Below are 13,386 nucleotides of genomic sequence, written 5' to 3'. Positions count from 1 at the left end.
ACCTCCACGGACTAGATCACCACCTATTATAAGAGTGAGACGCGAAGACAGCGAACCTCAATGGTTGTACAAAGGAGACGCACCACGTGCGCCATCTAGCGGCGACCATCCGCTGATCCCGAACTTAATTGACGATGTAAGATTGGATCCCGACAGAAGGTACGCTCGTAGCCTGGACTCGCCGAGTGCTAAGCGAGGAGGCGGAGCCCGTGGAGGACATTCATCGGGCAACAGAGACACAGGAGCGACGCATCCCGGATACAACCGCCGCAATGCGAGAAGTCTTCAAATACCACAATCCATATTGTTGAACCCGTTTCGTAGACCGCCAATATATATGAGCCGAGACGCCCGCCAGTGACACCAATGAGACCTATTCCTAGTTATGTTTAAATTGGATGTGCTTGTTTAATATATTATATTTTTGTCTTTAAAAGTGTTGTCACGTCTTGTTAGTAGTCCAGTGCAAGTAAATGAAAGCTTTACTTAACCTACTTAATATATCGCCTTTCATTCAACGAAATAAAAGCAATTAATTGTAAATAACAGAATTAAATTATTTTGTTACCACATTTTTACTTTTTTGTAACAGCTTGTACTAGGTATAACATTTTGCTGTTCAATGGTAACCGTTAAAAAAAACAATTATCAAATGTGGCGACTGACGTACGTAAATGTCATTGTCAATTTGAATTTTACATTGATTTGTTGTGGGAAATTGCAGAATTTTATTTTAAAGTGCACAAAATGCAATAAAATTAATACAAACAATAAAGTGTGTCCTTGATTAGGCCAAACGATAGTAATTTTTTATTTCTCACCAAAATGGGAGACGCACTAAGCCCGAACGGTAAGATTATATTTTTTTTTAATAAAATTAATTTTTGTTTTAGAGCCTTTCATAAGTAAATTATTTCTGTTTTACTGCCTTAAAAATACCTAATAACGTATTGTACTGTGTTCCACTATGATAGTTTTCTAAATACATTTTTATTTTAAGTTTTAGCATAGTTTTTCGATTTCACTACGGGTCACCCATTTTCAAATCTTTTTCGTAGATGATTTGGAAATGCTCACGGCGCGGTTCGACTTTGAGGCCACATTGAACAAGACCCTCAGTTTCGTGGAGGGCGAATACTTTTATCTTCAACAGAGTAACACGAAGCAGAGGAACTGGTGGTATGTCGTTAATAGGAAAGGCCAAGTCGGTTTCGTTCCTTCAAATTACGTAGCCGCAGTCAAGGTAATATTATTTAATACTGACACTCTAATGAACGTCATCCCATGATATGAGGCCAATTCTAGTAATTAAAAATGTTCAATCCTGTGCAGCCGATTGAGACTGAAACAATACTAGAAATAGAAATTGATGATGATATTATATCTTGCTTATGTATATTATGTGTGTGTGTGTACACTGTGCCTGCTTAATGCTTTGGGAAGTCTAAAATATATGTATTTTTAATAAAATAATTTTCCTTACAAGAATTTAATTTTCCTTAACTGTGTATTGTAACTCATTCAACACAATTGTGTGTTTTAGGTTGAGCCAGAGTTCTTTTTGGGTTTCCTAAATGATAGTATCAGTAGTTTAAAAGATAATGCAACAACTTCACACAAAGAAGAACTCCTAGCTAGATTGAATGAGAAGAAAAAGCAGATACAAACACTTGTGAAGCCACCAAGTAAAAAGCAGCAGGCACCAAAACCACCACCAAGATTTGATGACACTCCACCCTGTGGAGTTTCTCCATCCTTTGACATGAGACCCATATCTGATGAGAAGCAGAATACTCAATCTCCGTCTCGAGGGCATAATTTAAATAACATTGCAAGTGGTAGGTAATTTTTATATTTACTAATAAAAAGTGTGTAATAGCCCTTACAGACAAATGGCACTTACACTGTAAATGGTGCAATAATTTTTAACTTTATTGCTTGCAATAGTTACAATTTAGCTACCTGGCTTGAAGTTATGAAGTACAATTTTATAATTTTAATATTCTTATTTTTAACATTCATAGGAATTCATAGAAACAATTCAATTGTTATATTATGATAATAAGTTTTTTGTTGATCAAACATGCTTCCTGAGAAGTGAGAAAAAATTTTTTTTGCCTAATTTTTATTAACTTTGTTGACCAATATATAAAAATAAATTTAAAGAAGAAAATATCTAGAGTAATATAAAGTGTGAAATGTTACAATCCTATATTATAATATAGGTTTTACATGACTATGTTAGAATTCACACAAACAAGATAATAGACTTTACCATTTAGATTTAAAATGTTATTCTAATATTTTTCTAGAAAATGACCATGAAAAACAAATGCTCAGCAAACCGATTAACCAACTATCATCCGACACGGACAACCAAGATGATAGCCAAGACAGTAGCGACAGCATTAAGCCTAATGCCATATATGAGATAGTGCAGGCTGTCCGCAGAGAGACACAGCTTAGCCATGATATGTCTAAAGTGGCCGTTGTGACAGTGCTGGTGTCATTAAGGGTATGTTTTAGTCCTTTTTGGTTTAAAGCGTAAATATGATATGTTTTGAAATTGTTTCAGTGTGAGTTTATTCAATAACACTAATTACAACATTATCGGGTTCAAAAGCAATTTTAAACATAATATTATGATGTTAGCAACCATTTTTTGGTAACATAATGTTTTGGGATAGTATGTGACTCATTCCTGAGTCCTGACTAGTAAAATCACTTGTGCAACGTAAGTATTGTAACAGCATCTGATTCTGATAGTAGATGACCTTATGACTTCAATTAGGCGAGTGCTGAGGCTATTATACTGTCAATGATCTGAGAACAAGCAATTAATACAATCGTCCTTGAAATTTACACTCGTGTACCTGGATGACCAAGCTTTGCTCAGTAGTCCTGACTAGTAAAATCACTTGTGCAACGTAAGTATTGTAACAGCATCTGATTCTGATAGTAGATGACCTTATGACTTCAATTAGGCGAGTGCTGAGGCTATTATACTGTCAATGATCTGAGAACAAGCAATTAATACAATCGTCCTTGAAATTTACACTCGTGTACCTGGATGACCAAGCTTTGCTCAGTATAGCAAACACTCATTGACTTCGTGTTACTTAACAATGCCACCTGCTGGAATAGCTTTAGCTGTTGTTGTGTCGTTAAAGCAATTAGTTGCTCACAAAATAGTATTATTATTTGCCAATAGATGTCAGGAAGTGTCATATTTTTCAGTTTATCGATTATCGATAAAACACGAATAAAAAGATATTTTCTAAAAATGATTCCTAGCTAGATCGATTTAGAAACCGAAACCCCTATATACTAAATTTCATGAAAATCGTTGGAGCAGATTCCGAGATTTCAATTATATATATATATACAAGAATTGCTCGTTAGATATAACATATCCTTTATTCTTATATACTTAGCTAGAGAAGCGAAAGTACTTTCTATATTCAAAGGAATGAAAAATGTTTTATTTCCCAATGATTAAAAAATAAGTCTTTTAGGAATGTTTATGACACTATGATGCCTGCGACAGGTCGGGAACTAACCAATTTATTTATAGCCTTTATTTTCAGACTTGTTGGATTTTTCTTTTAGCTTAACCCGCTGACTCTAGCGGGTCAGTAGTACCATATACTCGGTCTGTTTGCCCTTTGGCAAAGGCCATTTCTTTCCATTCTGTTCTGTCTGAACTAACCGATATAATACAATAACTAAATATTTTCTAGGAATTCCTACCCGGTGGTGCAGCAAGGTCCATAATAGATGCTCTACTACGGGAAGCCAACAGCAACATAACATGCCCCAAGAATGCCATAGACGCGGCTCCCGACGCGCTGCGCATGATGACGGCTCTCAACGCACTGTCCAAAGCGGCCAACGACGCACAGCAGCGCGGCTGGGCGCTGCACGACGACGCACACGACATACAGACGCAACTGCTAGAGTTGATTTCCGTTATGGTAATTGTACAATATTATTATAATGTACCACCTCAGACAGTTCCCGTGACTGCCTTGTAAAGCAGTTAAAATATTTAAAAAAGAAACAGCTTTACGATATTTTTTGTATACTTAATTTAATTTTGTTTTATCATTTGAATTTTACATCGAACATTCAAACATTCCAGTCGAACGCGGACGTGAACATATCGCAGCACGTGCTGAGCAGTCACCGCTATGCGTACGTCACGACGCTCGTGCAGTTTTACCAGATGGAGACGAGGTGGCCGCTGAGGCAACTGCTGCTGCAGGTGAGACTACAACTATTTGACCTTTTATGGGATAAAAAATAGTCTATAACATGGACTATTCTTTATTGGCTCCATGTGTTAATCCAGAGCTTCCACTACCATGCACCAATAGTGCGTGCGGATGATGATGATGATTGATGATTATTAGGGCCACGCCACATCGGAATGGCAGCGGCGCGGCGAGCACTTTCAGTGTCATTTGATTTTAAACTTTATCTTCATTAATACATAGTATCGTTTGAGAAATCGCGGCCGCCGGCGGCCGGTAGACTTTTCAAGCGATACTATGTATTACAATAATGAAGATAAAGTTTAAAATCATATTATGACACTGAAAGTGCTCGCCGCGCCGCTGCCATTCCGGTGTAGCGCGGCCCTTAATCATGTTGTATTTGTCAGGCGTTCGGCGTAATGTGCGGTCTGGAGCGCACGGCGCTGGCGACGCTGGCGCTGTCGTCGCTGCCGCCGGAGCTGGCGCGTGACATGCGCGACAACCCGCGAGCGCTCGCCCGCCTCAGCCACTCCGCGCTGCTGCTGTCCATGCTGCTCAGCATGGCGGACCGCCTGCCCGTGCCGCACTTCGGTAACTACACTGTGACGCTGAAGGCGGATTTTTATTGATACAGTAGTAGAAGTACAATTTCTAATGCTAATAGATAATAGTAATGCTAATAGATAGTGAGTATTGGAGTATTCACCGTATCTAGTAGCTGTATTTAAACTGTAAACGTATTAAATACAGTGAAATTGAGTTTCAATGCAGTTCAACTTTTTAAATTAGACAATGATTATAGTCTTTGGTTAACGGAAAAGAAGAAAAACGTTAAACCAACTTTATCTACTAACACAAATCACAATGGACTTTTACCATTATTATGACAACACTATCTTTAGGTAAAGACAATATACTGAATATAACTGACACTAAAATTCTCGTTTCCAGAACAACTGGGAATGGAGTTTGCTCAATTCCTCCTAGAGCTGATCGAGGAGCCCCCGGAGACGGACGTAGATGAACAGATCCCGGATCTCTTCCTCACCCTGCTCCTGGCCTACAACCTCCAGTTTGATAACCCGGTTGAGAATATTCTACTGAATGCGCTGGAGACTCGTGATAATGCTAAGACGTTCTGTGAGAAGATACTGCTGCTTATTAATCGTGAAGGTTATTTCTTTTACTTATCCTTTATTTAACACGATAGAGATATTCAAAACCACTTTGTCTAAGCTGGCTCTGACCTCTACCAGCACAATCTTGACTTCATGGTAGATGATTATGGTGAGTGAACAATATTTTATTCATTATTTTTCACATTTCTAGAGGACCCAGTCCGTATATTCGACCACGAGCCAGCGCCGACGCACTCCGTACTCAAACTCGGCATCGACCTGTTCAGCCGCAAGCGCACCGCCGACCACTTCTACACCAACGACGTGAAGGTCGCCGTCGACATCATCGTGCGACAGCTGGCCGACCTGTCGCCGGGGGATGAGGTAATAGCCCCCAGGAGTCTGACTGTGTAACTTCACTCTCAACGCACCTAATGTTAAGAGTGAAATAATAGTCTCATAAACATTATTTGATTGTTAAAACGCCATCTGCCAGAGATGACTTACCAGATGCTGGCATTGGATGTTTTGCCAAGTTTTTGTATCATTTTTTTAATCTACGACTTTTAACGTATCAAATCCTCTTAAAACTATGTCTCCTCACCCTACTAAGTCCTTAAAACTATATCCCCAGATTAGATATAGATTCTAGAATATCCTTAAACTTACTTCTACTAAACCCTCACCATAACATTCCAGAAACATCAGCAATACGAAAAAAAGACGAATTCGTAAACTACTACTACTGTAACGTATCAAATCCTCTTAAAACGATGTCTCCTCACTCTGTTAAGTCCTTAAAAACTGTATCCATATCCCTCAAACTTACTTCTACTAAACTCTAACTATAATATTCCAGAGGCGTCAACAATACCTGCGAATGCTGCAAGGCATCATCCGCAACACCGACTACGGCGCCCACTTACACCGGCGGGACGACCTACTGCGCTGCTTCGCGCGGATCTTCTGCGAGGAGGGAGATGCCAGCCGCGCAGACCAAGCCCTAGTGAGAGCCATATCTAATGAGTTCCCGCAATACTTCAAGGCTTAAGGCGAGTGCTATTGTTTAGTAGTCGAATGTGTGACATGTCAAGGAGTCAGTGTCAAGTTGTGTTGAATAAAATCGGAACTAACGCTGCCTTACGGCGAGACGCGCTAAGCGACTTTACGCTGCACCGGAACTACGCGACATGTTACGGCGAAATATTATTTATGAGCTAAGCCGCACTAAGTGGCAGCGGAGATCGACCGCACATTATAAGAATTTCTAATCAGAAAAATTCGGACGCCCGCCGGACCACCACACCGCACACCTATAAGAAATTTCCTTCCGGCGAGTTCGAGTTTAGTACAAAATGTATAGAGAGGGCGCGATCCGAATTTCTGATCAGAAATATTTCTGCCATCCGATCGACGGCATCTGACACTCATCCGAATCGGACGTCAGACACGTCAGAATTCTGACAGTATACGGCACAGAAATAAATCAAGATAGAACGGCGACGCGCGTGCGTTACTAAGGAATCACTCGTGTCAATTTTTGCTTTGCTTTTAGTTAGAACAAATAACTTACCCGTGGAAAGAAATACCTCCTTTTGACCGATTCACTTTCGTACTTATGTTTTTACAATTAGACACTGCATAATGAGGCATTTTTGCACAACCGCTCCAGTGTAATCAAGTCGAGACGTGCGCGCTGACTGAATGAACGTTCAATGAATCTTGCACGACAGAGCAAGATTGAAACACGCGTACTCCACCGCTTAGCCGTTCTATCTTGATTTATTTCTGTGGTATACGGGGTCCACAACAAAACATATTATGAGCAGAGTGCGTTCCGACGGGCGTCCGAATTTTTCTTAACCGAAATTCTTATAATGTGCGGCCAGGGTAAACATCAGTTATATTACAGAACGTAAAGTGTGGCGCCGCTCCGCGGCAGTGTAGTGTCGCTTAGCAAATTAATTAATCACCACGTCGCTTAGTGCGATCTCGCCTTTAGCGTAGATCCGAAATTATATATCAAATTTCAATAACATTTTAAACTTTCGCGTTGCATTATAATTAAAACTTATTAATCGGGACTTAACGCGACTTATTCAAATAGTAATGCACTACGAGTACATACTTTTTCTTGACGTTTCGGCCGTGGTCACAAGGGGACTGCAGGAGCGCGACGTCTTCGTTTGCACCGGGCGGTCTGATCTTCGACTACCCTCGAGTTGTCCAACATTTGTGTTCCAATATATTTAGAGTCAGTAGGTTTGCGACACACAACACAAAACGTCGCCAAAAATATGTATTCGTAGTAGCATTACTATTAAGACTTTGAATAAGTCGCGGTAAGTCCCGATTAATAAGTTTCAAATGTCAATGTCAAATTTTTGGCAAAAAAAATCGAAACTTCGCTTGTAACGCATATATGTTTTATTGTATTTGCTGTAAGTAAGAAAATGATACTTTCTGGAAAACACTAAAATCATTTTGACTTGCAGCTGCTATGCATGCCCCTATGACTTGGCTCTAAGCATTCGAATGATTTTTACTTCAGAGACAACTGAACGGTCTTAACAGACGTTTTTTGTGGGGATGGATATCGAATTAATAAAACTATGAATAATCCTATTATGATAATTATTATATTACGGTGGATCGGATAAAATATAAAGTCACTATAAAGTTGAGAGACCAAAGGCCTACACTAGGTATTCCTCGCATGGCTAGTGGATTTGATTAAGATATTAGTTAGGTTAAATTTAATTTGCATTAGCATTTTATTCGATCAAATCAGTGCCAATACAAGGAGCATAGGTTTTTTAATTAGATTCTTTATTAGGTAGATAATAATCTAGTGCTTTCGTAAGTTCGCTTAGATGTCTTATCTCTTTCGAATAAGACAAAAAAGAAAGAGACAGAAGCATTTGCGGTCGCGTCGTAAATATGTACGCAAACTTGCGTCTTGCGGCTTTGTTTCGTGGATATCTTGTAAATCACGTGATATATTATTATTGATTGGTGTTCAGGTCTTTATTTATCATTATAGTTATTATTTTGCTCTTACCACTACTCTGAATAACACAAGTAATTTTACTTGTTGCGTTTGAAATAAATTCCAAAACTGCATTTTATTTAGTAATTTAAGAATGTTCACACATATACTTAATCTATTTACTTTAAATCGTGGTCTAGTGGTATAGAGTGCGGCTCTTGACTCGGGTCGTGGGTTCGATTCCCGCGTTGGAAACATGTTATTTCCAAGTTTGGTTAGGACAATGCAGGCTGATCACCTGATTGTCTGACAAGTAAGATGATCCATGCGTCGGATGGGCGTGTAAAAAAGTCGGTCCTGCGCCCGATCTCTCGCCGGTCGTGTCGGTCTTCCGTCCCACTGGGTTATGAGAGTAAAGGAATAGAGAGCGCTCTTGTGTACTGCGCACACACTTGGGCACTATAAAATTACTCCTGCGTAGCTGGCCTGGTTTCAATGAAACCGGCCACCGTCACCGAAACCGGTGTGGGAGCTATTATTATTATTTTAAACTTCGACAAGCTTCGTATGTTTATTTATTTTTATTTAACTCTTTATTGTACATAAGAAAAACATAAACATACAATTAACATGGAAAGACGACACAAAGAAACTGCTTATTTCTAAAAGAAAGAAGAAGAATGTTGTTTCTAAATTATACATAAACTGTTACTATATTATTATAAATATTTAAAATCAAATCAATACGTTAAATTGACATGTTATATTTAAATTCAAATATCAAGATCATTATTTATAGTAAATAAAATTATTTGAAGTAAAATCGATGTAGAAATAAATGATTCCATAATATTGAATCATATTGAAGCAAAATTAACAGAATATTATTAAAATTTTTAAATGTATACTAATTTATCAGATGTTATTTAAAGATATTATAAAAATAGTAACTTTTCAATTATTATTCTAACAAAGTAGTTCGAATAAATAAATTTAGTAAGAATTTATGTCTCAATATTATAACAATACCACAAAGTATATCGTAATCTATCTTAAATATACGTAACATAAAAAGCTAAAAGGTGTGATAATTAGACATTTATCCGAACATGGTATCTTTCAGTTGCTTATAAGTTATAACATAAGGCTTGTCTTATAATGTCCTAAATATTATGTGCTAATATTTATAATTCGCACAAAACTGCATTTAATTGTCATTCCGGTGGATGATATTTAAGTTGTGTGTATTTTTTACTGGTTGGTGGTTATGTATGTATTTAGTTACTTCCGAAACGCAGGACAGTAAGAAATTCGTTCATTGATGCTATGGCTGTCTCTTTCACTCGTATGCGAAAAATATTGGCTTCTCGTTTCCACGCATTTATATGAGCAAGATACCAATATTTTCGTGCGCGTGAAAAAGAGATAGACAACTATGGATCTACGGTTGAGTATTTTTTTATCACGTGACTTTTAGTTATGTGTTATTACTTATACCTATTATTGTGTATTAAGTATATGGCTTTGTGTGGGATGTGTAAAAATTTTATAGATGTGTTGCTATTAAAATATACTATGAATATGTATGTTTGAAAGTTGAAGATGTTTCTATTGGTTGAAGTACTTATTTGTAATAAGTTTTATGTATAGAATTTTTACCAATATTATTGGTTGTATAGTGCACTTAAAATCCCTGTTATTTTCATCATAGTGTGTACCTATTATGAGATCATAATCATTATTTAAATACAGCCCCTCTATGTTGGACCATGATGAAGCAATGCAAACGATTGAGAACGGACTTATTATTGGGCTATAATTGCCTATCATTGATGTCGATTAAGCATTTTAAAGTCCGCATCACAATATTGGTTATCACTTATCAATCATCATAGTTCAAAGTGGAGAGGGCCCTTTAGATTATCACATGGAACTTCGATGATACCTATTCATCTTTAGTACAGATAACGCGCGAGTTGAAAGCGGAGCTCAGAAATGCGGTAGTGATGTAACCTAATTAGAATTAATAATGCCGATATGTCGATACATGTCAAATACGCTTGTAGTTATAATTTTTTTTTCCGAAAATTAACATTATAATTTTCGGAAAAAAAAACAAGAAAGTTGTTATCACACTTTTCATTAATTCAAAATCAAATAAAAAAATGTTATTTTTTTTATTAAAACTTGATGGACATTCAGTCAGTACATTCAGTCATTATTATAAACAACAATTACACGCGGCTGTAACTTGAATATTGTTGAAAATCTTTTATATTTTCAACAATATTCAAGTTACAGATTTATTATTTATTTTATTTAGTTTATCAACAATTTTTTGTATTAAAAATATTTTTTGTTTTAACAAATAACGCGATAACACACTGCAAGAATGATAGCTGTCAAGTTCCGCACAGACGAGACGCGGGGTGCGGTTCGCGGAGGGTTTGCCCCCGCCCTTCGTCTCAGGCCCCAACTGCATTCAACTCGCGCGCTATCAATATATTATCAATATATCATAATATCTATTAACTGATCCATAAATTCTAAGTCACAAATACCTCGGTAGAAGGAAGTATATTTTACATACTTTATTGTCGTACTTAGTAGTATCAAAAATCAAAATGCTATTATTTCCTGATTATTATCAGTAGTTACCAGAGTAAATCAAATATTAAGGTTAATACAAATCACAATGGAACGTCCGTTCCTGCTTTAAAACACTGGTTTAGATATTTTAGGTCCAAGATTAAAAAAAAACTAATATATTCTTAATGATTCTTCTTCATTTACTATAAGTAGCGCACGAGCCATTTCTCGTCAGCCTGGTCGCGGAACACAAAGATTCGTACATTGACCCGTCGCTTCTATTATCTTTCACAAGACGGTTGCAGTGCAAAATTTTCTCCTGTGAAAGAAACAAGGAAAGATAGACCAATTTACGAATAATTTGGATTGTTAGATACTAGATGACGCCCGCAACTCCGCTGCGCCGAAATTAGTTTATCGCGCTGGAACCGTACATTTTGCGAGATAAAAACTGTCCTATGTCCTTTCCCGCGACTCAAAGTTATCTGCATACCAAGTATCAACAAAATTGGTTCAGTGGTTTGGGCGTCAGGAGGTAGCATATAGACAGACACACTTTCTCATTTATAGCATTAGTATGGATTAGATCAGGTGTTCCCAAACTGTGCGCCGCGGCGCCCTGGTCCGCCGTGGAAAGGCAAGAGGGGCGCCGTAAGTCGACCCTCCATCCCAATCCAAAACCACGAATATTATAAAATAAAATAATAATATTATTTATGCGAAGCAGGTAGATGATTAAATCATAAATTTACCTGCTTAACCTAAATATAATCATTATAGATGTTTACTTATGTCTCTTTTTCTAATAGCTAGGGTGAGTAGGACGCCGTGACAAAATATTGTGACGTGTAACTGCGCCGCAGGCTTAAAAAAATTTGGGAACCCCTGGATTAGATATTACCACACGAGTCCTACATCAGTGCCATTCACACCAAAGAATTTACTCTCCGCTTAATTCTGTCAATTACCTTCACAGATATATTTATGTATGTGTATTCAAATGAAGTATTTTGATCGAGTTAGAGTAAGGCCTAAATAATATATTTAGATGTAATCAGGTTTTCTCTGTATGTTGCTAGTCAAAGAGTTTAGCCCAGTGGTTCGGAATTTCGTAGGTTAATGTTTCTGATGTTCTTTGACTGGAGTCACATCACAGATATGGATCAAGATAGATAGCGCATGTCCCTTCATTTATATGAAAACGAGCGCGCCACTTTTTTCCTACCTACTGTGACGTACCGATAAGAAATGTGTGATAAGAAACGTGAAACATTATCTAGGCCAACTTTTCTATTCTAATTTCTTAAGCTTAATACAGCACAATTAGGCATTTAGGCATTCTAGACGTCCGATTCCGATAGCAGACTAAAGAACGCTTTAGAAAGACGAGGATTGCTCGTCGTTTGGGAACGCGATATGGCACGCGAAGTGGATATGGCATGCGGTCTATCTTGATTCTTGATCTATGTCTGTGACTGGAGTTTATCTTTTCAACAGCGTAGTGGATTGGTTGACTATTTGATGTGGGCCAATCAAAAGGGTTAGCGAATTGATAAACTCAAGATAAGCCGAGCTTAAGAAATAAAGTCGTTTATTGAAATCGGAAAGCAGTGGTTCCGATTCTACTATCTCGTGTGCTATATCGATCATAGGCTATTTCAGTCGAACAGCAAATGAAAAAACATTCGAGGTGTGAGAATCAAGGCCCTAATCGTAATTTCGAATCAAAATTTGTATAAAACGAAATTCCGAATGAAATATTGTGGTGGTGTGTGTGTGTTAGGTACAGAAGTGTCCTTTGTTTGGGTATTTCGTTCGTGCTCTCTATAATAATTTATTGTTACAAGTTAGAGCCATCTATCGGCACATTTTTTTCGATATTGAAATTAAAAGTATGATTGACCAAAATTATTGTAAATAAAATTTTATTCAAGCTCAAATTATGCCAAAACTATTTGGGTGTTTGCAATGTGTTCAGTATTGTAATTTCTTTTTCACTTTCGAACACAAGAGGAGAGCTTACAGATTTGAAATATTATATAGAAAATGTTAAAATTAAAGTCGTTTCTTCATATTGTCTCTATTAATCAAATTGTAAAGTTATTTATTCCAATGGAAGCGCTAAAAGTAGAAAAAAAGGTATTCAAAGTTTAGGTGTAAGTACTTTACTTAAACTATTGTTAATTGTTATTGTCTATCTTTTTGTTAAAATTAAATACGTGGCATATACATATAGATAGCCCTATTTGAACGTAAATCTCGGTTTTCACTTAAAAAATATATTATAAGTGTGTTTTTTTTTTATATTTATGTTTTTTTTATAAGTTTTTAGTGTCTTCCATTCGAATATAATAATTTAGTATAGTGATATGTCTTGGTGAACGTAAACTAAAGCATGTTATATGATTTCGATGTCAAAACTTACAAATAAATA

General features: G+C 37.1%; 1 protein-coding gene across 1 annotated transcript; it reads left to right on the top strand.

Annotated features, from left to right (window-relative positions):
• Window positions 1-374: 374 nt before the first annotated feature.
• LOC121731802 (NCK-interacting protein with SH3 domain) lies at window positions 375-6,872 on the top strand. The gene is made up of 10 exons (XM_042121439.1): window positions 375-850; window positions 1,059-1,243; window positions 1,544-1,838; window positions 2,313-2,515; window positions 3,741-3,974; window positions 4,142-4,264; window positions 4,664-4,847; window positions 5,208-5,429; window positions 5,586-5,758; window positions 6,234-6,872. Exons 1-10 carry the CDS (start codon window positions 826-828, stop codon window positions 6,423-6,425), a joined length of 1,836 nt encoding a protein of 611 aa, XP_041977373.1. The 5' UTR covers window positions 375-825; the 3' UTR covers window positions 6,426-6,872.
• The last annotated feature ends 6,514 nt before the right edge of the window (window positions 6,873-13,386 follow it).

Source organism: Aricia agestis, chromosome 11 (genome assembly GCF_905147365.1).
Source record: "Aricia agestis chromosome 11, ilAriAges1.1, whole genome shotgun sequence".
Taxonomy (NCBI): domain Eukaryota; kingdom Metazoa; phylum Arthropoda; class Insecta; order Lepidoptera; family Lycaenidae; genus Aricia; species Aricia agestis.
The sequence above is the reverse complement of the archived record's forward strand: the minus strand, read 5'-3'. Positions and strand labels throughout refer to the sequence as shown.

Coding starts and splice junctions, on each gene's coding strand:
- LOC121731802 (XM_042121439.1), top strand. CDS start 826: ATGGGAGACGCACTAAGCCCGAACG. Junction 3,975..4,141: donor TAGAGTTGATTTCCGTTATG/GTAATTGTACAA, acceptor CAAACATTCCAG/TCGAACGCGGACGTGAACAT. Junction 4,848..5,207: donor CCTGCCCGTGCCGCACTTCG/GTAACTACACTG, acceptor TCTCGTTTCCAG/AACAACTGGGAATGGAGTTT.